Source organism: Odocoileus virginianus, chromosome 17, assembly GCF_023699985.2.
Source record: "Odocoileus virginianus isolate 20LAN1187 ecotype Illinois chromosome 17, Ovbor_1.2, whole genome shotgun sequence".
Classification (NCBI taxonomy): Eukaryota; Metazoa; Chordata; class Mammalia; order Artiodactyla; family Cervidae; genus Odocoileus; species Odocoileus virginianus.
This window is the reverse complement of record NC_069690.1, coordinates 23,762,564-23,786,470: the sequence shown is the minus strand read 5'-3', so window position 1 is coordinate 23,786,470 and position 23,907 is coordinate 23,762,564. Positions and strand designations below refer to the sequence as shown.

General features: G+C 58.0%; 2 protein-coding genes across 2 annotated transcripts; both read left to right on the top strand.

Annotated features, from left to right (window-relative positions):
* Positions 1 to 4,495: 4,495 nt before the first annotated feature.
* On the top strand, positions 4,496 to 7,758 carry GGT6 (gamma-glutamyltransferase 6). The gene is made up of 4 exons (XM_020882844.2): positions 4,496 to 5,002; positions 5,601 to 5,803; positions 5,897 to 6,010; positions 6,317 to 7,758. The coding sequence occupies exons 1-4, from the start codon at positions 4,869 to 4,871 to the stop codon at positions 7,336 to 7,338; spliced, it is 1,473 nt and encodes a 490-aa protein (XP_020738503.2). The 5' UTR covers positions 4,496 to 4,868; the 3' UTR covers positions 7,339 to 7,758.
* A 1,285-nt stretch (positions 7,759 to 9,043) lies between these two features.
* MYBBP1A (MYB binding protein 1a) lies at positions 9,044 to 23,765 on the top strand. Its single transcript, XM_020882834.2, has 26 exons — positions 9,044 to 9,286; positions 9,464 to 9,562; positions 10,288 to 10,371; positions 10,462 to 10,536; positions 10,637 to 10,744; positions 11,781 to 11,956; positions 12,152 to 12,319; positions 12,433 to 12,550; positions 13,593 to 13,888; positions 14,119 to 14,229; positions 14,723 to 14,848; positions 15,059 to 15,226; positions 15,316 to 15,415; positions 17,444 to 17,540; positions 17,899 to 18,050; positions 18,390 to 18,476; positions 18,554 to 18,712; positions 18,809 to 18,988; positions 19,059 to 19,219; positions 20,167 to 20,419; positions 20,649 to 20,774; positions 20,849 to 20,917; positions 21,419 to 21,532; positions 21,735 to 21,836; positions 22,695 to 22,843; positions 22,942 to 23,765. Exons 1-26 carry the CDS (start codon positions 9,080 to 9,082, stop codon positions 23,519 to 23,521), a joined length of 4,065 nt encoding a protein of 1,354 aa, XP_020738493.2. The 5' UTR covers positions 9,044 to 9,079; the 3' UTR covers positions 23,522 to 23,765.
* Positions 23,766 to 23,907: the final 142 nt, after the last annotated feature.

The following is a 23,907-nucleotide window of genomic DNA, read 5'->3' as shown; positions in this document are numbered from 1 at the left end:
GTTTCAGCCACTAAAGCTGGGGCTACTCTCTGGTTGCAGTGCTTATTGAGGCGGCGGCTTTTGTTGCAGAGCATGGGCTCTAGGCTTCAGGGCTTCAATAGTTGCAGCACGCAGGCTCAGTAGTTGTGGCTCACAGGCCCAAGAGCATGCAGGCTTCAGTGGTTTTGACACTCAGGCCTAGTTGCTCCATGGCATGTGGGATCTTCCTAGACCAGGAAGGGAACCGCAGTCCCCTTCATTGCAAGGTGGACACTCAACCACTGGACCACCAGGGAAGCCCACCTGTGGAGCTTGAAAAACTATTCTGATGACTGAGTTCACTTCCAGAGATGCTGACTCCATTGATGTGGGACTGGGGACGGGAAGGGATTAGCTTGTTGGTACATATATTTTTTTAATCACTGGAAATTTTTCTAGTTGCAGAAATCCCTGAACTAGCAGGCTAGATCAGACAGAGGTTCTCAACCTTGGCTGTACATTGAAAACACCTGGAAAGCTTTTAAAAAACACCTGGAAAGCTTTTAAAAACTGGTGAATCTCCAACCTAAAGATTTTGATTTATTTAATTGGCATGCCTGGATATTATTTTTAAGCTCACAGGTGATTCTAGTGCATAGAACCATTAGGATGAAGTTGGGACCTCTTAGGATAAGAGAATGAAGTCGTCAATATAGCCATTGCAATAACTTTAAATGGAGTATGACTAAAAATATTGAATCACTGTGTAGTACACCTGAAATTGATATAATATTGTAAGTCATCTATACTTTAATTTAAAAATTTTTAAAAATAGATGAGGGCATGAGTGAATCTATAGTCCTACACGTCACACTTAGAGGCATCCGGTATATGTGTGAATGTGTGCATGTGTGTGTGTGTAGCTGACGAGGTAAAGCTTATCCATATCATTTTAGCATTATAGATCAATGGTGGCCTCAACGGTCAGGCCACTCAAGAAGACTCTTCTCTTGCTCTCTATTCATCCTCTGCTTGTCTGGTCTCTGCCTCACCTACACCCTACTCACATGACTATCCAGTCCCCTTAATCATAATGTTCTTGCCCCCTGCCCCAGCCACTTATTTCCCTGGTTAACTGATGAGCCAACCTGATGTCAGTTCCCTCTATAAATGGTAGTCACCTTCTTCCTTGAATAGTGAAGACTGTTGCTGTGTTCAGCTTCCCATCCGGTGTCCACGGTAGGGTGCAGTTCCAGGGCTTTGCTTCGGACTTGTAAGATCCCTACCCAGTAAATCACTGATGTTTTTGTTGCCATCTCTGGGCTCTTTCCTTGGTCTTGTGGCTGGTCAATTATGAGGCTTGCAGATTGGCAGACTATAGCCCAACAGAGGCCCATAGAACAGAGAGGAAGGGACTCATGTTTTTCTTTTGTTTTGTTTTAATTTTCTGGCCTCACTGCACCACATGTGGGATCTTACTTCCCCAACCAGGGATTGAACCTGTGCACCCTGCATTGAGTGGTGAAGTCTCAACCACAGGACCACCAGAGGAGTCCTAGGAACTGAAGTCTACTGGGTACCAGGCACTGGCCTAAATGCTTTAAATGTACTTCCTTGTCAAATCCTCACAACAATCCTGGGAGGACAGACCCACAGAGGATCCTATTTACAGAAGTGAAGTCAAGACACCCAGAGGTTAAATGACTTGCCTGCAGTCACATAGCAAGTCAGTGGCAGAAACAGGACCAAACCCTAGTTTCCAGAAGCTAGTTCCACTCCCAACTCCCAGTGAAATGATTGGCAACATTTGCCCATTGTCCTGACCACCATTCATCCCCAGAGCCTGTCTGGCATCTACTTGAAGCTTAGGTAATAAGCATCTCTGGGGGTGTGGGCAGTACTGTCCAGGCCCAGAGCTGTGGGAGTGATAAAGACCACCCAGGAAAGGTCCCCCAGACCCAGTCAGTGGAGGTCTTGGTCCCAAAGAGTTTTCCAGGGCATAGTTCTAAGGACAGAGGAAGATTGGCTGGACAGGCACCAAAGAATGTTGGCTGGGTTAAGGGAGCCAGTGCCAGGAGCCCAGAGGCCAGGCTGAGGACGGGACAGTAGATACACAGGGTTCCCAGCTGCCTTTCCTTAGGAATAAAGGACTGACTTTCATTCTGACCTTACAACCTTCCCACGTTGTATTTAACAGGAAGTGAAATTATTTTTATGAAATGAGCTCAGATCATAATCGTGACCTCTTCACTCAACCCTTGGCAAAATAAAAAGTTGGCCACCCTATGCTGGTATCTCCAGCTGGTTGATGGGTTATTGGTCCAAGAAATCACAAAACCTAGAGACTGAAGGTTTTTCTGGCAGGTTGGGGGTGGACACCAGCTTGCAGTGGGTGGCAGGGTGGTTGTGGTGGGCAGATAGGCAAGGAAGTGGCGACAGCGGGTGTATTTTTTTTTAGATCGGTGCTCATTTCAGGACTGGCGGCAGTAGCATCACCTGGGAGTTCAGAAGGCAAATTTCTGGTCCCTACCTCAGACCTACAAAATCAGAACTTGTGGGAATGGAGCCTGGCAATCAGGATTTAACAAACCCCTGTGCATGCGTACTAAGTCTCTTCAGTCATGTCTGACTCTTTGCGACCCCAAGGACTGTAGCCCACCAGGCTCCTCTGTCCATGGGATTCTCCAGGCAAGAATCCTTGAGTGGGCAGCCATGCCCTCCTCCAGGGGATCTTCCCAACCCAGGGATCGAACTCTCGTCTCTTACATCTCCTGCATTGGCGGACAGGTTCTTCATCTCTAGCACCACCTGGGAAGCGCTAACTCCCAACACAGCAGTTAGAGACCCACTCCACCTGCTTGTGAAGAGGCTGAGAGAAAGAGGAATGGCTGGAGAGTCAAATGAGATGAAAAGATGATTTCTGTGGCTGTGATTCTAATGGAGAAAATACTCAAGCTTTCTCAAAGCTTTTTATTGAAATGCAATATACCTCCAGAAAAGTGCACATGTCACATGTAGAGCTAGATGCACTTTCACCATCAGGAACCCATGTAACCAACCTCAGATGGAGAAACAGAATATCACCAAGCATGCTAGATGCCCTCTCTGCCTCTTCCAGCTGACTGGTAATGGCAGAGGCTGGTTTCACCTGTTGTAATTTACACATGAAAATTGCTTAGTCATGTCTGACTCTTTGCAACCCCATGGTGTATACAGTCCATGGAATTCTCCAGGCCAGAATACTGGAGTGGTTAACCGTTCCCTTCTCCAGGGGATCTTCCCAACCCAGAGATCAAACCCAGGTCTCCCGCATTGCAGGCGGATTCTTTACCAGCTGAGCTACCAGGGAAGCCCAAAAGACAAGGTGGACAGGCTACGCCCCCTCCACCCCGAGAAGGGTCTTTAAACCTCCACACCAGAAACAAATATGTGCGCTTTCTGCTTTGGTTTCTTCCAGTCCTCATGTGCCTGTAAGATCCATCTATATGATCGCATACAGTTGTAGAGCCCTCATTCTCTCCACTGCAGAGTACTCCCCTATGTGACCACACCACTCACTCTCCTGATAATGGATGTGTGAGCTTTCAAATATGGGACTGTTTCAATTCGTGCGCTTATGAACATTCTAGTACGTGACTGTTGGGCACATACCTAGCAAAGGGAGTTTCTGGAGACTGGACCCTGTTTAAATGTTGAGAAGGATCCCGTAGAGAAGATGTGAAACTACAGGAGAGAAGGGGTCAGTGAGAGAGTGAGCTCCCTGGGGAAGCAAGAGGCAGGAAGTGGGAAGGCTCGGGGCCAGAACCAGAGGCAGAGAATGGCTTTTCGACTGGAGCCGTGTGAAGGTGGGTTTGTAGCTGGGGGTTGATATGGGGGGGGGGGGGGTCTTTGTGTCGGCTTTGATTTGTTATGTGAAGGAGGAGGACAGGTAGTCTGCCGAGGGTGTATGGCAGATGGTTTGGGGCTTGAGGCCCTCATAGTAGAGCGTGGTTAGGAGAAAGATGACTGGAAAAGGAATGAGACTGCAGCACTCTTTGGAGTTAGATAACTTTGCCAGAAAACAGCTCCTTGATGTGAACTCCAGAATGAAGGAGTCTGGGAACACCTGGTTTCCAGGCTGGGGCTCCCCAAGAAGTCTATGGCGCCACCTGCTGGACAAGATGTTCATGACATGCCCAGGGAGGTACTGATACCTTCACCACCCAAGTTGCTTCCCCAAATAGGGAGGCCCAGATCCCTGGAGTGGCCTCAGGCTGAGCCTTGACCCCAGTCAGAGACCAGACACCCCCCATACCGGAACCTAGTCACATGCTGAGCCCTGATCCAAGTCTATGTACTGCTGTCCTCTCCCCTGTCCCTAAATTACAGCCTGAACAGGAGAGCTTTAGAGGCTGCACCCCCTAAAGGGGGGCTTCCCCAGTGGCTCAGCTGGTAAAGAATCCGCCTGCAATGCAGGAGACCTGGGTTTGATCCCTGGATCAGGAAGATCCCCTGGAGAAAGGAACAGCTACCCAGTCCAGTATTCTGGCCTGGAGAATTCCATGGACTGTATAGTGCATGAGGTCACAGATTCGGACATGACTGAGCGGCTTTCACTTTTCTTCCTTCTAAAGGGAGGGGCCCACGGATGTCCTGGGTCTCAGGGCCTATGGCTGTGGCCCCAGGACCAGGCTCCTCCTCCCCTGCATCCCCTAAACCAGGACCCCTGCCACGAGAGCCCCTCAGGCTCTCTGCCTTAATGGGGCAGGCTCACACACAGCCTCCCTGGCCCCGTGCCCTGCCCAGACCTGTTCTAGATTCCACACCACCCTTCCCCAGGGCTCCTCCACCTCCCACCCACCAGCCCGGGCAGCGCCTCCTGAGATTCAGCCTGGAAGACCGGCAGGCAGGAAGGCAGGCACCGTGGGACCATGGAACCCGAAGCAGGGCCTGTGCTCTACCAGAAGCTGCGGGTCTGGGAGCCGAGCTTGGAGTCCGAGGAGGAAGAGGAGGAGATTTCGGAGCAGCTGATTCCAGATGCTTCCGGGCCCCACGACTCCTCTGGGTGAGTCAGGGAGGGGTCTGGGCACTCAGTGACTCAGGCCTGAGGCTGGAGAGTCCCTCCCTCCGGAGCCTCTAAGGAGGGCCAGACGACTTTCTGCTCCGCCAGTTCCAGGAACCTTCTGGTTGAAGGTGGGGACCCCCCCATGAGCTGCAGCCCCAGGCCTGGCCAATACCAGTCAATCCAAGGTCTGTGCGACTGAAGGGACATTTGTACCAAGTCAGCCCTGCCGGCTGTTCTGCCAAAGGCTCCCAGCCCCCACCCCCTGGTGCAGGAAGCACCTGCTGGGCAGGTTGGTTCTGGCTACACCTGGCCGGGCCTGGCTCCTGGAGCCTTCCAAGTCCCGCTCAGGCATCCCTCTGGACTGGCTGGACCCTACCTGTCCAACCCCTTCTTCTCCAGAGACTTTCCCCAAGTTCCTTCCCATCTCCATGTCTCCATTCACAAGGCTGTGTCTTCTGCCAGGAGAACCTTTCTCCTTGGCAAACATTTCCTCCTCCTGCAAGCAAGACCAAACCTTTTGGGAATTAGTCCCTGGGTTCTCCAGGAGTTTGTGGGCGTCCTCCTGCCTGGCCCTGGCTCAGGACATTGCTTTCTGCAGGAACAAGGCTGGCCGTCTGCCCGGGGCCTGGGCCCAACTGGTGGCCACCCTGCTCTTGCTGACCGTCGGCTTCTCCCTGGCCGTGAGGCAACTCTGCAGCAGTGGTGCCTCTCCAGGAGCCTTAGGCGCTGGGGCCCCTCCAGCCAGCGGGCACTCCCACAGGCCTGGCGTGTACCACCACGGCGCCATCATCAGCCCAGCAGGTCAGTGCTAGGAGTAGCTCAGGGAAAGAAGGTGGGGGGGCGGATCACTGGTCCCAGCTCCCCACCTCAAGACAGTCCCCTCTCTCACTGCAGCTGAGTGCTCCCGCCTGGGTCAAGAGCTGTTTGTTGCTGGGGGCAACATCGTGGACGCTGGAGTTGGAGCAGCCTTGTGTCTGGCAGTGGTCCATCCTCACACCACAGGGCTAGGTCAGTAACCCACAACCCCAGACAGCGACCCCAACCCTGGGCCTCAGCAGTGACCTGGAACTCGGGCAGTCAGCAGCCCTGACCTCAAGGCTGGCTGGTGAGCAGGACCTAGGACTTGGGCAGTAGCCCCATCCCTAGGCTGTGACCCTTGATCCCAGATCAGTGTGATCTTGACCCCAGGCCTGGTTACTGATCCCTATCTCCAGGCCTGGTCAGTAACCACTAACCCCAGGTTAAGTCAGTGACCCTTCCCCTGGGACTACTGAGTGCCCCTGACCCCTGTGTGACCCCTTTGTCTCCTCCCAGGTGCCACGTACTGGGGCCTCTTCCACAACAGCTCCTCGGGCAACTCCACTGCCCTGACATCGGGCCCAGCCAGGACCCTGGCCCCCGGCCTGGGGCTGCCCTCAGCTCTGCCTGCCCTGCACATGCTGCACACTCACTTCGGCCGCCTGCCCTGGCCACACCTGCTGGTGGGCCCCATCTCACTGGCTCAAAAGGGCTTTCTGGTGGACACATCCCTGGCCAGTGCCCTGGCAGCCCAGGACACCAAGGGCCTCTGTCCACTACTTTGCCATGCTAACGGGACACCCCTGGGCCCCGGGACCCGAGTCACCAACACCAAGCTGGCGGCTGTGCTCCACAAGGCCTCGCTGGCCCCCACCCCAGACCTCTCCGGGGATGCCCTGCTGAGTCTGCTGGCCGAAGACCTGGGGTTGGAGGGCCCCTCAGTTGGGCCCAGGCCCACCTTGGAGCCAGCCCTGCAGCTACCTGTGCCCCAGGGCATCCTGTTCACCACCCCCAGCCCCTCAGCTGGCCCAGAACTGCTGGAGCTGCTGGAAGCATCTCTACAGTCCCCAGGGCCCAGCCCTGCGCCCTGCCCAGCACTCCCGCAAGCTGCTGTGGCCCCCAGGAGCAGTGTCCTGGCCACCGTGGACAGCGGCGGCTCTGTCCTCCTCCTCACCTCCTCCCTCAACAGCTCCTTTGGCTCTGGACACCTGTCCCCAAGCACCGGGGTTCTACTCAGCAACCTGGTGGCTGAGTCTGCAGCTGGCGCCTGGGCCTGTCCCCTCATCTTTCATGGCATCTCAGATGACACAGAGGTCAATGTGTTGGGGCTGGTGGCTTCAGGGACCCCTGCAGCTGCCAGAGTCACAACTCACGCTCTGCTCAGCCACCTGGCCAGGCCCCAAACCCCAGACCTGCAAGGACCAACAGAGAGCCCCAGAGCTTGTGGCCAGGGGACCCTGCTCCAGGTGGCGGCCCACTCAGAGCACGCCCATGTCTCCAGTGTCCCCAGTGGCTGCTGCCCCTTCCAGGGGTTTTAAGGTGGGGCAGTGTCTGGCAAGGGTGGACAGGAGTAGGGGGTCTCAAACCTGGAGGCAGGGGCAGAGAGCCCAGCAGCAATGGCGTGCATAAAGAGTGTGTGTCCATTATGTGCTCACCGCTGGCTCAGGCCCTCACTTCCGGCCTGATCTGTTGTCTGGAGTTGAGTTCCAGCTCTTTCTTTAGCTAAAGAACCTGAGGATAATGAGGAAAGAACACCAAGAACCTGGGGACAGCCTTGAGTTCAGATCCAGCTCCGGGAAGGACAGGTGGAAGAAAGCCATACCCCTGCCAAGGCTCTGGGCCCCTGGGCAGGGCAGGCAGATCCTGGGGGCATGCTGGAATCTCCATGCTTCCTCCAGGCCACACCACTGATCTCCCTCAACCAGGCTGAAAACAAAATAAAGATCAAGTCTCCTGGATGCCATGTGCCACTCTCGCTTCTTGGTTAATATCACATCAGCCTTTAAGGCGTCTGGGCTCCGACCACAGGGAACACAGGCGACTGCCACCCAGGGATGCAGAGCCAGGCTAGGGTCTTTCTGCTCCTCCCTGCTCTACTCCCCTGCCTCCTGGGGCAGCACACATACAAGGTAAACCAGTTTTCACTTTCTGAAACTGATGGAGCAAGGCAGGGGTTTGAGACGGTGACTAGGAGGTGTCCCAAGGGGGAACAAAGCAGGCTGGAGCTGGATGTGTGGTTTCAAGGCTGGGGTTGGCCCTCACCTTCCCACCTCCAAGAAGGGCTGGGTTTTCTCTGAACTTCCTCCATAAGTCAGTTCTCAAACCAAGAAACGGGTGGCCATTAGCACTCCTGCCCCACATTGTAAAATGAATATATCTCTGACTTACTAGAACTCAATCCGGCCACCTCCCTCTCATTGCTTCCCACCCCCCCCCCCCCCGCCCCCCGCTCCCAGACAAAGAATTCCTCCCCCAGCCCAAATGGTACCACAGTCTACCCACTTATGTTAGCCCCAAGCTTAGCATCCCTCCCGCTTCTGTCACCTCCCACCTGTTCCAGATTAGCTGGAATTTTCTCAGCACTTTGATTCAATCCAGCTGGTATTCCTGCTTCTACTTCTGCTTTCCTTCAATTCATCATCCACACAGCAGCAGAATAATCTATTAAATGTGTAAATAGGGGAGTTCCCTGGGGCTTTCCTGGTGGTTCAATCGGTGAAGAATCTTCCGGCGATGTTCCATCCCTGGGTCGGGAAGATCCCCTGGAGAAGGAAACGGCAACCCACTCCAGTATTCTTGCCTGGATAATCCCGTGGACAGAGGAGCCTCGCGGGCTACAGTCCATGGGGTCGCCAAGAGTCGGTACACGAGTGAACGACTAACACTTCAATTCACTAGAGGTACAGTGGTTAGGACTCGGCTCTCTCACTGCGGAGGGCCAAGGTTCCATCTCTGACCCATCCCTGGTCTGGGAAATAAAATCCCACAAGGCGGGGGGCGTCGAGGGGAGTTACACAGGACCAAGGCTTGTGCCTGCATAAAACCCTCCGGTGATTTCCTATCACAATCAGAATGAACTCCGAACTCCTGAGCTTCTAGAGAGGAAGAGCCACACCTCCCCGCCCTCGCCCCGCCCCCTGCTCCGCCCCCGCCACGCCAGCTCCGCCCCCGCCCCGCCCCCGCCCCGCCAGCTCCGCCCCCAGCCGACCCAATTCAGTGCGCGTGCGCCGCGACCTGACCTGGAAGAGGCTGTCTTCCGAGCCCACGTGTTCGACGAGCATGGCTGAGCCGGAGAGTATGGAAGTCGCTGAGCCTGTGGCTCCGGGGGAGGCCCAGAAGAGCGGAGCCCGGCCTGCCGATCGTCATGGCCTGCTCAAGCACAGCCGCGAGTTTTTGGACTTCTTCTGGGACATTGCGAAGCCGCAGCAGGAGACGCGGCTTGAGGCCACAGAGAAGCTGCTGGAGTATCTGCGCGCAAAGCCGAAGGTATGGTGGCGGGGCCTGGGGCAGGAGCAGCAGCGATCCCGGCCAGTAGCGGCGGGCTTGGGGTCACGTGGTCGCGAACCTGGACGCCCCAGGTGAGCGCGCGCCGAGGAGCGGGCATGGGCGGGTGCCAGACGACCCTTCTCACTGGTACACGTGGGCATGTGCTTGGCTCCTCAGGGATCTTCCGAGATGAAGTACGCCCTGAAGCGCCTAATCACTGGGCTCGGGGGCGGACGAGAAGCGGCCCGGCCCTGCTACAGTTTGGCCCTGGCACAGGTGAGGTGGTGGCCCCTGGAAGGGGTCCGCCTGTGCTGGTCAGAATGGTGGGGAGTGAGCAGAGTAGATGTCCCAGCTGCAAGGGAAGTGAGAGCTGAGAAGTAGGGGTAGCATCTTTGGCCAGCCGATGGGAGGTGTGCCCACGTGAATGCGGAGAAAATTGTGTGAGCAAGGCCTATGTGCAGAGAAGCCCAGGCAGGCGGAAAGAGGGAGGTTGAGGCTGCTTTTGGGTACCCGGGTTGACCAGCCTCCGAGGTACAAGTACTGGGGGTGGTAAGCTCTGGGGTGAGTTCTCTTACCTCTGCAGGGTTCAGGACCCTATTCTCCCAAGAGGCACTCAGCTAATTATAAGCAGCTAATTTTAAGCCATATCTAAGGAGTTTGGACAAATGGAAGGTCTCTAGAGACCCAGTCCTTGAAGACCAGTCTAGGGGGAGCTCAGAGCTGGCTGTGGGGACAGGGTGTTTGGGAATCACAGTCTAGTGGCCAAAGCACCCCAGCTACGCATGGGACAGGAGACAGGGTTCAGCTCCATTCACAGCTGTGTTTTATCATCAGCACTGCTCAGAGGCGAGTAGGCAACTTCAGAGGCATCCTTGGGGTGGGAGCAGGGGCCCAAGGCCTGCTCCCAAGGGCAGAAGTTGAAGGGAAAAGTAGAAAGAGATTGAGGTCTGTCGGGATGTGGCAGGCTCACTCCCCCTGAGCCCCTCTCTTCCTCCTGGCAGCTGTTACAGTCTTTCGAAGACATCCCCTTGGGCAGCATCCTGCAGCAAATACAGGAGAAACATGACCTGCAGAAGGCTAAGAAGGTGAGAGTTAGCAGCCCCAAGGATATCAGCAGTCCCCCAGGGTGGCAAATGCTTGGGTCCTTCTCACGGGTGCCTGGAATCCTTTTCTAGGGGATGATGAGACCTGCCCTCTTTGGAAACCTGTTTGGGGTGCTAGCCCTCTTTCAGTCAGGCAGGCTGGTGAAGGTAAGAGTTTTGAGGGTTCTGGGGGTATGTGAACTGGCCTGGAGTGGTGGGGCAGAGTGGCATACCATGCTCATACCCTTTCTGCCTCTGGGACCACCAGGACTCAGAAGCACTGATGAAGTCAGTGAAGCTGCTGCAGGTCCTGGGCCAGCATTATAACCACCTGCAAGAACAGCCCCAGAAGGCCCTGGTGGACATCCTCTCTCAGGTATGGGCTCACCAGCTGTGGGACCTTAGGTAACTAACGCCACCCGTTATAGAAGAGCGTGGAGAAGACACAGATTAATTCATGGAAATGCAGTACCGTCCCACAGAAGCATAAGTGTGGAACATAATGTTCTGTAATAATTTCACTTAAGAAGGAAAAGGGATGTGGTTTAGTAACATTGTTTAGTCTAACATCTAAAGTATTTTCATGTGTGGTCAGTATCAAAATATCTATAGAGGTTTTTTTACATTCTTTATCGTGGTAAGTCTCTGAAATCCAGTGTATTTTATACTCACCAGCATATCTCTATTCAGATTAGCACATTTTACAAGCTCAGTGGTAAGTCTCTGAAATCCAGTGTATTTTATACTCACCAGCATATCTCTATTCAGATTAACACATTTTACAAGCTCAGTGTCCACATGTGATCAGTGGCTTCCATACTAGACCATGCATTTGTAGAACAGTGCCTGACATGTGCCCAGTGGGTTAAACATGTTTGCCATTGCTGTTTTGGGCAGAGCTGGCCCCTCAGGGTCCCCACTGACCTGCTTGGGAAGTGGAGGTGGGCTAGTACCTAGAATCCTTGCTATTGTGCAAAAGCCAGGGACTGGCACATCCCAGGTCAAGGCTTTCTGCATAGCCCTGGCCACAGAGCTGGAAGGACCTGAATTCAAATCCCAGCTCTTCACTAGGGACTCCTTGTAAAAAAAAAAAATGAAAAAGGCTAGTTCTGAAAAACCCAAAAGAGGAATAATTAAAAGGGTGGTCCTGGGCTGGTTAGCATCAGTGGGGTGCTTATTTAAACCCAGTTTCCAAGGACTTGGGAATTTGAGCTTTTTAAGAAATCTCCTCTGGTGATTCTGTTGCCTGACAAGGTGGATTGTGACTGTCCCTTCTCAGGCTGTAGCTATGCCAGGGGCCTTGGGGGCTAGCCTGGGAGGTAGAACAGGGCCCAAAGGGCTCACCTCGCAGCAGGAGAGACAAAGGATGCCATGAGGGCGCCTCCCCCCCACAACCTGTCTCCCCTTGCCAGGTCCCGGAGACCATGCTGCAGGAGATCCTGCCCAAGGTCCTCAAGCCCGACTTGAATTCAGTGTTCGGCTCCCCTGAGCACCTCGAGCTCTTCCTCTTGGCCCAGCAGAAGGTGCCCAAGAAGCTGGAGAAGCTGATGGGACCAGTCAACCTGTTCTCAGACGAGAACATCCCCAGGTGTGAGGGAGGTGGTCAGGTGGACTGTCTGATCCTGGGGGCTGCCTCTCCATCCATAGGTTTGCACAATGACCCGGGGTCGGGGGGGGGGTGGGGGTCGGGGGGGGGGGGGGTCCATGTGGCCCCAGGCGCCTGGCCCTTGTCTGCTGGGGAATGCCCCCTGAGTCTTTTTCACTGCACCCCCCACCTTTGCAGGCTGGTGACTGTGCTAAAGACGGTGGCCAACTCTGTGAAGAAGGAACGCAAGCTGCCCACCGTGGCTCTGGACCTGCTCCACCTGGCACTCCAGGAGGACAAGTTCCCATGGTTCTGGAAGGAAGTTGTGGAGCAGGGGCTCCTGAAGAAGCAGTTCTGGCCAGTCAGGTACGTGGGTGCTTGACCTCTCTCTGCATCCCATCCCCTCTCCCCTGTTTGATAAGCAGGGGCGGGTCAGGGGGCCGAGGGCTCTGACCAGGCTCTGTCACGCACCCCCTCAGCTACCTGTGCTTCCGCCTGCTGGGCGCGGCCCTGCCCCTGCTGTCCAAGGAGCAGCTGCAGCTGGTGATGCAAGGGGACCTGGTCCGACATTACGGGGAGCACATAGTCACCGCTAAGGTGAGCGCCGCCCCCACGGCCCAACCCTGCGCAAACGGGCCAGGCAACTGGGCTGCTTCCTGCCAAGGGGAGGGAAGGGATCAGCCAGCTTCTGGAAAAGAGGGTTGTTCTTGGTGTCAGTGGTCCTGTCTGGGATAGGCACACACAGCTGCCCCTGGGAGGAAGGGCTGGGGACCTGGGTGTCCCCCACCTCTGGGTAGAGTGAGCTGCCTGAGGGCCGACCCCCACCCCTCCATTTTCCCCTATGAGCTGAGAGTGGCAGGGTCAGCCCTTCTGCCCCCAGGCCGCTCAGCCCAGGCTTGTAAAGCCAGCAATCTGTCCAGTCCCCCCTCCACCCCCAGCTGGTGTTACAGTAACACTACCATCATCACCGATGCTGTTCTGAGTACCGTCCACATGCCACACACTAAGCTAAGTGCTCGACAGAGGAATTGAGTTGTGGTTAAGAGCAGAGAACCCGGGACCAGACTGCTGGGTTCCCGTCTTGACTCCGCTGCAGCTAACTTTGTCACCTTCCAGTGGTTGCTCCCCTCCTCCGTGCCAGCCCCTGCTTGTCCATGAGCCAAGGAGCAGGACCTTCCTTAGCGTCATTGTGAGGATAATCAGGCTAATATCCACAGGCGCTTAAAGTAGTGCCTGGTGTGCAGGAAGTGCTTCTGGGTTTGCTTCTAGCTCATTCCATCTTTACTACCAGCTTTGGAGAGCTGCCATTCCCCCAAGTAAAGGACAGGCTCAGAGTACAGAGCAGGGGTTAAGAGCTCCACGGACTGGGGCCAAGTCCCAGCTGCAGCAGTTTTAGCCCTGTGACCCTCAGAAGTTGCTTCCAGGCTTTCTTATGCTTCAGTTTTCTTCATCTGCAAAACAATTAGAGGAGCCAGGACAAAGGGTTGTCCCAAAGACTAAATGTGGGGGTGCCCGGGTGACCCAGATGGGTACAAGGGAGGGGACTTCCTAGGCCCCAGGTAACCTGTTGTGAAAGAGGCTGGGGGTGTGTTGGACCCCTCTTGGCTGGTGACCCCAGCACTGTGCCCAACTCTCGCAGCTCCCGAAGCAGTTCAAGTTTGCCCCGGAGATGAACGAGTACGTGGGGGCCTTCCTGGAAGGCTGCCGGGATGACCCTGAGCGGCAGCTGGCCCTGGTGGTGGCCTTCACGTCCATCACCAACCAGGGCCTCCCTGTGGTGCCCACCTTCTGGCGGGTCGTGCAGTTCCTGAGTCCCGCTGCCCTCAAGGGCTACGTGGCCTGGCTGCGGGACATGTTCCTGCAGCCTGACCTGGACTCCTTGGTGGACTTCAGCACCAACAACCAGAAGAAAACCCAGGACGCTTCGTTCCACGGGTGAGTGGGCCTGTGGGGCCCAAAGGCCTGGATCCTGCCTCCCAGATACCGTGGTTCCTTGGGCCAGGGAGGAGCCACACCTTCACTCTTAAAGGCCTCTTTCCTCACCCGTGGCCCTGTGCTGGGGATCAGGGTGTTGGGGAGCCTTGGTTGGTTTTCCCATCTCTAGGATGGGAGACACCCATTTCTCCACCTCTAAGTGGTTTCTGGGATTTGTCTCGTACCCACAGGCCCGAGCGAGCTGTGTTCCGGCTGCGGAAGTGGATCATCCTTCGCCTGGTCAGTATCGTGGACAACCTGCACGTGGAGAAGGAGGAGGCGCTGATCGAGGAGGTGGCCAGGTCTGGTCCCAAGATGTGCCTGAACCCCAACTTCCCATGGGTGCGGCGGCCTCTTGGTCTGATCCTGCTTTGGGTCCCTCCTGGGGCCAAAAGCCTGAGGGTCAAGTCATTCTTGCCCCTTGGGCAGGAGGAGATTGGGGGAAATTCCCCAGGGAGTCTGGGTATGCTGGGGTTGGGGGGGCTTCAAGGTTCAGGCTGGCTCAGTGTTCCCCCCCCCGCTGCTACTCCCCCTCATGGCAGCCATGAGAGGGACAGGAGTGGCGATGACCTGGCCGAGGCCACACAGCCTCGCGTCTTTGGTTCCAAGGGAGGGATGCTGGTCCTCTCCCGGTTCAGGCTGGGCTCTGTTCTGCTGGGGGTCCAGGCCTGAGAAACGTCCCCTCTGACATCATCGCCTCCTGGCACCAGGCCCTCGGTGAGGCCACCCGAGAATGTGCTATTCAGGATGGTGGCACTGACCGAGGGAACACGGCTATCCTCCCACCCTCCCCAGGTTTTGTTTCTTCCACTCGTTCTTCGAGACAAAGAAGCCCACGTCGCAGATCCCTGAGTCCGAGCAGCACTTCTCCCTCCCCTTGGATGGCCGGACGCGGGAGGTGGTGTGCAGTGCCTTCTTCAGGTGGGCACCGGGCAGCCCGGGAGATGCCTGAGGGTGGGCGAGTGGGCAGGGAGGTGGCCTCGGGGTGGGGGGTGGGCACCACTCTCTCCAGCTCTTCATCTGGGGCCCAGTGAGTTCCAGTGACTCAAAGTGTGGGGATGGAGTGGGGTGGCTGTGTTTACCAGCCCAGCCCGTGACCCTGACTGCCCCCACCCACCCCATCACCGCCAGTCTGCTGCAGACCCTCAGCACGCAGTTCAGGCTGGCGCCAGAGCAGACGGCAGACGGGCGGCCCTGGACCTACCATCTGGTGCAGTTTGCAGACGTGCTGCTGAACCATAGCCGCAGCGTGGCTCCACTGACAGCCTTCACCACGCAGCAGCGCCAAGCCTGGGACCGGTGAGAGGGCGAGGTTGCCGCCCGTGGGTGGGACCCCCAGGGGTCTGACGCTGGCCATGGTGACCTGAGAACATGCCCGTCTCGCCCAGGATGCTGAAGACTCTGAAGGAACTGGACACCCTCTCTTCAGAGGCCAAGGCCACTGCCTTCCAGCACCTGCTACTCCTAGTGGGCATCCACCTCTTCAAGGTACGGCGGCCTGGAGTGGAAGGGGCTACAGACCTAGGGTCTGCGGGGGCCAGGAACAGCTCTGCGGAGCTGAAGGTGACAGGTTTCCTAGGCTGACTGCTCCTGGTTGCAAGTACAGCCCAAGGGAGAAACCACTCCATCCACTTACTGGACACCAGCTCTACCCTGGGCCTAGACAGTGAAGAATCAGTGCGGGAGACCCGGGTTCAATCCTGGGTCAGGAAGATCCCCTGGAGAAGGAAATGCCTGCTCACCCCAGTATTCTTGCCTGGAGAATTCCATGGACAGAGGAGTTTGGCAGGCTACAGTCCGTGGGGACGCAAAGAGTCAGACAACTGAGCAGCTAACACACGCGCTCTATCCTGAGCTTTCCAATCAGGGTCCCTTGTTGGTATCACCCACAGTTTGGAGGCAGGCACGTTTCTGACAGGTGGGATAATAGACTCACAGAGGTCAAGGACCTTACCCCAGGCCACACAGCTTTTGGCTGGGATTCAAACATGGGGCTCTGACTCCGCTCTCTCATAGGACTTCCCCAGACTACCTTACTGGCCAGGTGTGGTGGATGTCAAGGAGGGTGGGGCCTGGCTCTGGACAGACCCATCGACCAATGGGGACGCTTCTTCTGTCTGTCTATGGTCAGTTAGAAGTGGGGCGATGATTTTTCTACTTAACTCTTGCACATTTGGAATCTACAGTGGTGAGTTGAGGGTAGTGTGTTTTTTTCCTGGTGCCTCCCCCTCTCCAGCCCCTCCATGGGGTCCTGTGTCCTGTCAACTTTATTTCTCATGTCACGGGTACCTCTTGTCATAACCAGTTCTCTAAAACCCACTCTGTCTCCTTTCCGTTCTTTCCACAAAGAAATCTTGACCATGTGTGGAGCTTAGTGCCGACAGCTCTTTTGACCCTTGTGGTTTCCTCTGGCTGTGAACCCAGGTCTCTGGAGGTTTTCCTCTCAGTTGTACAAGGCGCTTGTGGGTTGCTTCAGGTCTTCAGTAGTCTCAGGAGACAGGACTCCCTTCTGGCTTCTCGGCTGAGGTTTTTGCTTCCAGGCCTTGGGCACTCAGCCCAGCTCGTGGACAAGTGGTATGGGGAACAGTCGGTCACCATGCCCCTTCCAGTCCTTGGCACTGGACATCTGATAGGGGCTGCCCAGACCCCGGACCTCTGAGCTTGATGTAGATGAAAGCTACCCGGCCACAGCCAGGGCGCTAGAGGCAAAGATGCCCAGGGCTTTGAGCCCCTGTTCTGGCCTTCCTTCCACCACCCCCACCCCAAACATTGAAGCTGCCCTGTGATGTTACAGAGGGAAAGTCTGCTTTTTTAGTACCAGTAGTCACAGAGGTTATTTTCAGCTGACTGGCTGGTAGCTTATCTTTCAGCAAAATAGACTGAAAGTGACTGAAAGTCGCTCAGTTGTGTTCGACTCTTTGTGACTCCAGCTACTATACAGTCCATGGAATTCTCCAGGCCAGAATACCAGAGTGGGTAGCCTTTCCCTTCTCCAGGTGATCTTTCCAACCTAGGGATTGAACCCAGGTCTCCCTCACTGCAGGCAGATTCTTTACCAGCTGAGCCACAAGAGAAGCCCAAGATAGACTTAAGTTGGTTTAAATTAAATTTGTTAAAATCGGTCATTTCTGGTTCTTTTTGTAACAATGTCGAGCCAGGTGTGGGAGGAGGAATCTGGAACTGCAGATGAGGAGGCAGGGACCTGCTGGTGCCCTGTGACCCTGATCCAGCCAGCCTGGTCAGGCTCCCCACCGCCCTGGGCACCGGTGGGGAGGTTGGGCTTCATCTTCCATGAGGCTCACAGACTGTGTGTCTGGATGTTTGGGCATCAGCTCTTGGGCTGCCCCTGGGGTCTGGCTACAGCCCTCTGCCCTAGAATGTGAGGGTGACTGGCCAGGACAGTCTGGAGTGTTTGGGGCCCTGATGCCAGCCCCTCCCCCTCGGTCACTCCCTCTCCCAGCTGAGCAAAGGCTGGGCCTGGGGCCTGGCCCCTGATTTCTGTCCTGTCCCACCTAGTCCCCTGCAGAAAGCTGTGACCTCCTGGGCGACATCCAGACCTGCATCAAGAAGAGCCTGGGGGAGAAGACCCGCCGGACCCGTTCCAAGGCCACCAGTGGGTCATCGTCCCTGGGGCAGGGGAGCGGGTGATGGGCAGACAGTAGGACCCAGCGAGGGGCGCTCAGACCTGCTCCAAGGCCACCAGTGGATCGTCGTCCCTGGGACGGGTGGTGGGTGATGGGCAGACAGTAGGACCCAGTGTGGGGCGCTCAGACCTGCTGCAAGGCCACCAGTGGATCGTCGTCCCTGAGGCGGGTGGCGGGTAATGGGCAGACAGTAGGACCCAGTGTGGGGCACTCAGGCCTGCTGCAAGGCCACCAGTGGGTCATCGTCCCTGTGGGTGGGGGGGGATGATGGGCAGACAGCATGGGTCACTTGCACCCTGCCCAGGCTCACCCCTGCCCTGTTTGCAGACCCCCAGGAGCCACCATGGGTGGAGGTGATGGTAGAGATCCTGCTATCCCTGTTGGCCCAGCCCAGCCACCTGATGCGCCAGGTGGCCCGAAGCGTGTTTGGTCACGTCTGCTCCCATCTGACCCTGCGTGCCCTGCAGCTCATCCTGGATGTAAGTGGGGGCCTCTGGGGACGTGGGTCCCAGGATGGGGCTCTCGGAGCCCAGGGCTCTACCAGGGCTGCCACGTCCTTGCTGTGACCTGCATGGTTGGAGGGCGGGGGCCTCCTTCAGAGTCTCCTGCTGTGTACCCCTGACTTGGAGTCAGGTCTGAGAGGGATACTGGAGGGAATGGCTTTCTCTCCCAGGCTCCATCTTCCTCCCTAAAATGGGGACCTTTGGCCAAGACTGGATGGGAGGGGGAGGGAAGGCAGTTGAGAAGGTCCCAGGGCCTGAGGGGTTGGTGAAGGGGCAGGGACAGCAGATGGGATGGCCAACTGGGACTCCCCGCAGGTGCTCAACCCGGAGGAGAGCCAGGACGAGGATGACAACGTGGTGGTGACGGACGATTCCGAGGAGCAGCTACTGGGGGATGCGGAGGTACTTGTCAGTAAAGGGCAAGTGGCGGGCGGACACGCATGGGCCACTGGGAGGCGTGACATACGGCCCACCCACAGGACAAGAGCTCAGATGGCGAGGACAGCAAGGGCAACAAAGGCTCGGAGAGCGAGGAGGACAGCGACGAGGAGGACAGCGATGAGGAGGACCGAGACGGGGACGTGGACCAGGGCTTCCGGGAGCAGCTGATGGCTGTGCTGCAGGCCGGGAAGGCGCTGGTGAGTGGGGGCTGGGCTTGGTGGCCCCTGCCCTCTGCACCTTCTCTTGCACGAGGTGGGGCTGTTCACCAGGCCTCTGTCCCCTGACCCCCCAAGGGTGGAGCGGACAATGAAGATGACGACGATGATGAGGAGCTAGGGGACGAGGCCATGATGGCCCTGGACAAGAGCCTGGCCAGCCTCTTTGCTGAGCAGAAGCTGCGCATCCAGGCCCGGAAGGATGAGAAGAACAAGCAGCAGAAGGAGAAGGCGCTGCGGCGGGACTTCCAGATCCGGGTGAGCCCCGGCCCTGCCCTCCCCCTGCCCTCACCCCCACGCACGGCTGAGCTTACCCTTCCCACTGCAGGTCCTAGACCTGATTGAGGTGCTGGTGACCAAGCAGCCCGAGAACCCCCTGGTCCTGGAGCTGCTTGAGCCTCTGCTGCTCGTCATCCGGCGGAGCATGCGCAGCAACAGCAGCGCCAAGCAGGAGCAGGACCTGCTGCACAAGACAGCCCGCATCTTCACGTGAGCACGGCCGGGGGGGGTGGGCCCGGACAGCCAGGCCGGGGGGCTCCCGGAGAGAAGGGGTGGGAGCCAGGGGCCTACATCACTCAGGAGCCTTCACCCATCTGTTCCTGCAGTGCTTAGCACCGCGCCCCCAGTCCCACCGATGCCCTCAGGGTCACTGTAGTTGGGAAAGCAGACTTGGTGCCCAGTTGTGACAGGCCGGGGCTGTGGCAGTGAGTGGACAGGAGACGGGACACCTAACCCAGTCTTGAGGGACCAGGGAAGGCTTCCTGGGAGAGGTGTCAGCAGTGCTGGGAGCCGTGGAGCTCGCTCATCGACCCAGAGGCCACAGGCAGAACAGGAAGGCGTGTCTGACGCAGTCAGAGCATAAGCAGCTTGTGGCCCGGCCGACCTCAGTGTTGAGGGGCCACAGTGGCCTTTGCAGCAAGTGCAGAGGTGGGGTGTGGCAGGGTGGGTGCTGCTGGAGCAGGGAGCCCAGCAACGGAGATGTAGGTAGCAGGTAGAGCCCTGCCTCCTGGGGAAGAGGGGGGAGTATGGAGACAAAGTCCTAACAAGGACTTGAGATGGGGGGTGCGCCCCTAGTGCCCCACCTCGACCGGCCCAGGTCACACTTTCTCAGCTAGTTCTCTGCCCAGACACACAGTGTCCTGAGCACACAGACCCTGGTTGTGCTTTATAAAGGGCCCAGAAGCCACTGTCCCCTGACAGACAGGTGCTCAGGGGGCTGAGAACTACATCAGGGTGTTGGCCTATGGTGGGGTGTCACCCAGGGAGCCAGTTTCCCTCCGGCTTTTCCTCGGTAGATCTGTGTGTGGCCCTGGGCCTCCCCCCGCAGCCTCGGTCAGACCTCTGTCGTTAGGGGTCTGTTTCCCGCCTGTGAAGTGGGGCTCGGGTCTGCTGGGGTAGGGGGACGTTGTGACCAGCTCTGCCCCCGCCCCCCCCAGGCATCACTTGTGCCGCTCCCGGCATTACTGCCGCACGGCAGGCGACCGCGTGGAGACCCTGTATGCCCGGCTGGAGCGGCTGGTGCAGCAGGCCAGCCAGCAGGCTGACTCCTCCGTCGCCCTCTACCACTTCAACGCCTCCCTCTACCTGCTCCGTGTCCTGAGGGGCAGCACCGTGGACAAGTCCACCCGCAAGGCCCAGAAGAAGGAGAAAGCCAGCAAAGACGCCAGCTCCCAGCCCCAGGGCCCGGAGGTGAGCAGAGCTGGCCCGGGGAGGCTCGGCCTGAATGTCCAGCTCCGCTAAAGGGGAGCACGTCCCAGGAGAAGGTGGGGCAGTCAGTCTACCCGTTTCACAGACCAGGAGGTGAGGCCGCAGCTTCCCCGGGACCCAGCCTTCAACCTTCTGAAGGCAGCCCAGGCTGGGCTCCCGTGCCAGGCCCCCGCTCCTTGGCATCACACCAGCTCTCTCTGCCATGGCGCAGGCTGCCAGCTGCCTGGACTTGAGCCTTGTGACCCCGATCTACTCGTCAGCGCTGAGCTCCTTCCTGACCAAGCGTAACAGCCCCCTCACGGTCCCCATGTTCCTCAGCCTCTTCTCCCGGCACCCAGTGAGTATCGGGCGAGGCCGCCCCCTCGGGCCCCTGCTGGGCCCTATCCTCACTGCCCACCGTTTCCTCCACAGATGCTCTGTAAGAACCTGCTCCCCATCGTGGTCGAGCACCTGACAAGCCACACGCGGCCCCGCCATCAGGTAAGGCCTTCCCAGATTCCAGCCCCAGGTTTGTGTGCATTACCCGCTTGACTACGTCTGCTCAGCTGTTGGGGAGATTCAGGAATGCTGCCCTGGGGGTCAGGGTGGGGTGAGCCTGCCCCTCCAACCTGGCCAGTCCCCCCCAACCACGCCACTGTAGGCCCAGAGTAAGTGGGGGTGGGGGGGCACTTCCCACATGGCCTGAGTCCTCCGGCTCCTCAGATCACGCCCTGGCCTGACGGGTATGCCTGGGGGCCAGGGTAGGAAGAGGGAGGGGGCTGGAGAAAGATGTCCTGAGTTAGTAGGGGGCCAGGAACCGTGTCTAGCTGACCTCCCTGCTGCCCCCCTCGGCCTCAGGTCTCCCCACTACCTGAGAAGGGCGGGCAGGAGCAGGCGGTGGTGACAGCTGAGCCTAGAGCTCCGGTGATGACAGCCCAGGCGGGCTCGCGGGGGTCACCCAGCGTGCCAAGGCTCCTGGTGACCACGTTGCCCCCACCCCAGGTCCAGGCCTGCCTGCTGCTCCAGAAGACCCTGCCCACACGGGAGCTGCGCGTGTGCTTTAAGGACCCAGAGTGGAAGCAGCTGCTGGGCCAGACCCTGGGGAAGGTCACCGAGGTAACAGCCCTGGGCTCTCCTCCCCCACCGGCTGGCTATGGTCCTCAGGAACCCAGGGGTGAGGGTTGCTGGACCCTGCGCCTCGGGGTGGGTTTGGGGTTCCCCCAGGAGACGTTTCTTCCCCGGAGACCCTAGTCTCACGTGGGAGACGAGCTTCACGCAGCTTTCCAGAGTGGCTCAGCCCGGCCACCTTTTCCCCCAGACCCTGCGGACACTGGGCGAGGCTGAGACCAAGTCGGGGCACCAGAGGGAGCTGGCGGCCTTGGAGCTGCTCAACACTCTGTTCAGGAATTTCCATCACACGGTGAGCACTGGGCCCAGTGGGAGGTCGCCAGGCGGGCAGAGCATGCAGTCTGAGCAGAGGCTGGGGGGCAGGTGGGACATCTGGGGAAGGATCTGGATGCCAGGGTGAGGAAACCAGGCTTTGTTTATTTGAGGCAGGCTACTGCTACAACCTGTGCTTGGCCAGGGTAGGGTGAGCTGGTGTGCCGTTGCCGTGCTCCAGTGAGAAAGCTGAGAAGGGGCTGGGAGGGCTGGCGACCGCGGGAGGACGTGCTGTTAGGTGGGAACCCCAGCTCCCAGACTTGCAGAGACGGAGCAGGGGTATGGCGTGTGAGATGCGTGAGGGCCACGGGGTGGCTGTGGGCAAGTCTGGTTCCCCCAGTCTGGCCCAGAGGGAAAGGTGTGGGGGTCCTTGGTGTAAACACTGATCAAAGCCCCAGTGCAGGGAACCTTCCAGGAGGGTGCCGCGGGGGCAGGTGCTAAGCAGCACCGAAAAGCCACACGCAGAGTGGTAGCAAAAAGCCAGGAGAAGGACCCATTCTGGAAGCCAGTGGCTTTCAAAAACACCCCACCCAGTACGTGACAGGGAAGGAGAGATGGGAAAAGGGCCTTTGGCAACCCCAGGGTCACTGCATGGTGCCCCCTGAGGTGGGTGGGCTTTGGGCCATGGAGGAGAGAACAGACTTGGCAGCTCGGGCCCTTGTTTTCTCCCCGGGTGAGAGAGGCCAGGGAGGCGCAGGCTGAAGGGGTGGCTGAGGGTCCACACGGGTGGGCTCGCAGAGGCAGTGACGGCGAGGGTGGGAGGAGTGGCGCCGGGAGCTGGGGAGAGGCCGTGCCTCTGCTCGCCACTGCAGCCACAGCCTTGCCCGCCTCTCCGCAGAAGCTGACCATGGACCTGACCGCCGTCCTGGGCGCGCTGCAGAGCCGGCAGCCGAGGCTGCAGCAGGGCCTGCAGCAGGGGGAGCACTCGGCCGGCTCCAGCCGCCTCCACGACCTCTATTGGCAGGCCATGAAGTTCCTCGGCGTCCAGTACGTTTCGGGGAGGGCGGGCGCTGGAGAGACCCTCATGTTGCATGCGCTCTGATATTCTCTCACCACGTTTCCTTACTCTGCTCACTTCCCCCTAGGCGCCCCAAGTCAGAGAAGGATTCCAAGGAGGCCCCTCAGGCCACACAGCAGAGCCCCGTTAGCATGAAGCGGAAGAAGAAGGGCTTCTTGCCAGAGACCAAGAAGCGCAAGAAACGTAAGCCGGAGGCCACCACGCAGGAGGAGGTGGCGGCCAAGCCTGAAGCCGCCAGTGGGGACCAGCCCCCCAGCACCGGCAAGAAGAAGAAGAAGAGGAAGAAGACGAAGAAGACCAAGTCCCCGGCCCAGCCCCAGGTGAATGGGACACCTGCCGCCAAGAGTCCGGCCCCAGAGCCCCCTGCGGTGAGCCCCAGCACCCCCGCCAAGACCCCAAAGCCACAGAAGAAAACCCAGAAGTTGTCCCAGGTGAACGAAGCCACTCCCCTGCCTCCTGAATCCCCCAAGGAGCCGGCTGCCAAAAAGCGTCAGAAGAAGCTGCCCCAGAAGGGAGTATCAGGCAAGTCGCCACAGTCCGCACTGCCTCGGAAAAAGGCCAGGTTGTCCTTGGCCAGCAGGAGCCCCAGCCTCCTCCAGAGCGGGGCCAAGAAGAAGGTGCAGCTGAGGAAGGCGAAAAAGCTCTGAGTGCCCCCTTCCACCCTGTTGTGCTCAATCCTTTCCGACTCCTTGCAACTCCATAGACCCACCAGGTTGCCTCTGTCCATGGGATTTTACAGACTAGGATACTGGAGTGGGTTGTAATCATTCCCTTCTCCAGGGGATCTTCCTGACCCAGGGATCGAACCCACAGCTCCTGCATTGCCTTTCCCACCGCATCACCCTAGAGACTTTTTTTCACCATGATTTTAATAAACCAGCTACTGTCTAAGGTTCTACCTTCCGTCCTGGGGGTAGTGGGTCTACTGCAGCAGGCATGGCCTGAGAGACCCTAGCCCTAAGCTGGGCCCCGCTGCTGCTCTCAAGCACAGAACACCCTTGGGATCTTGGCTCCCAGATGCTGTGGGCCAGGC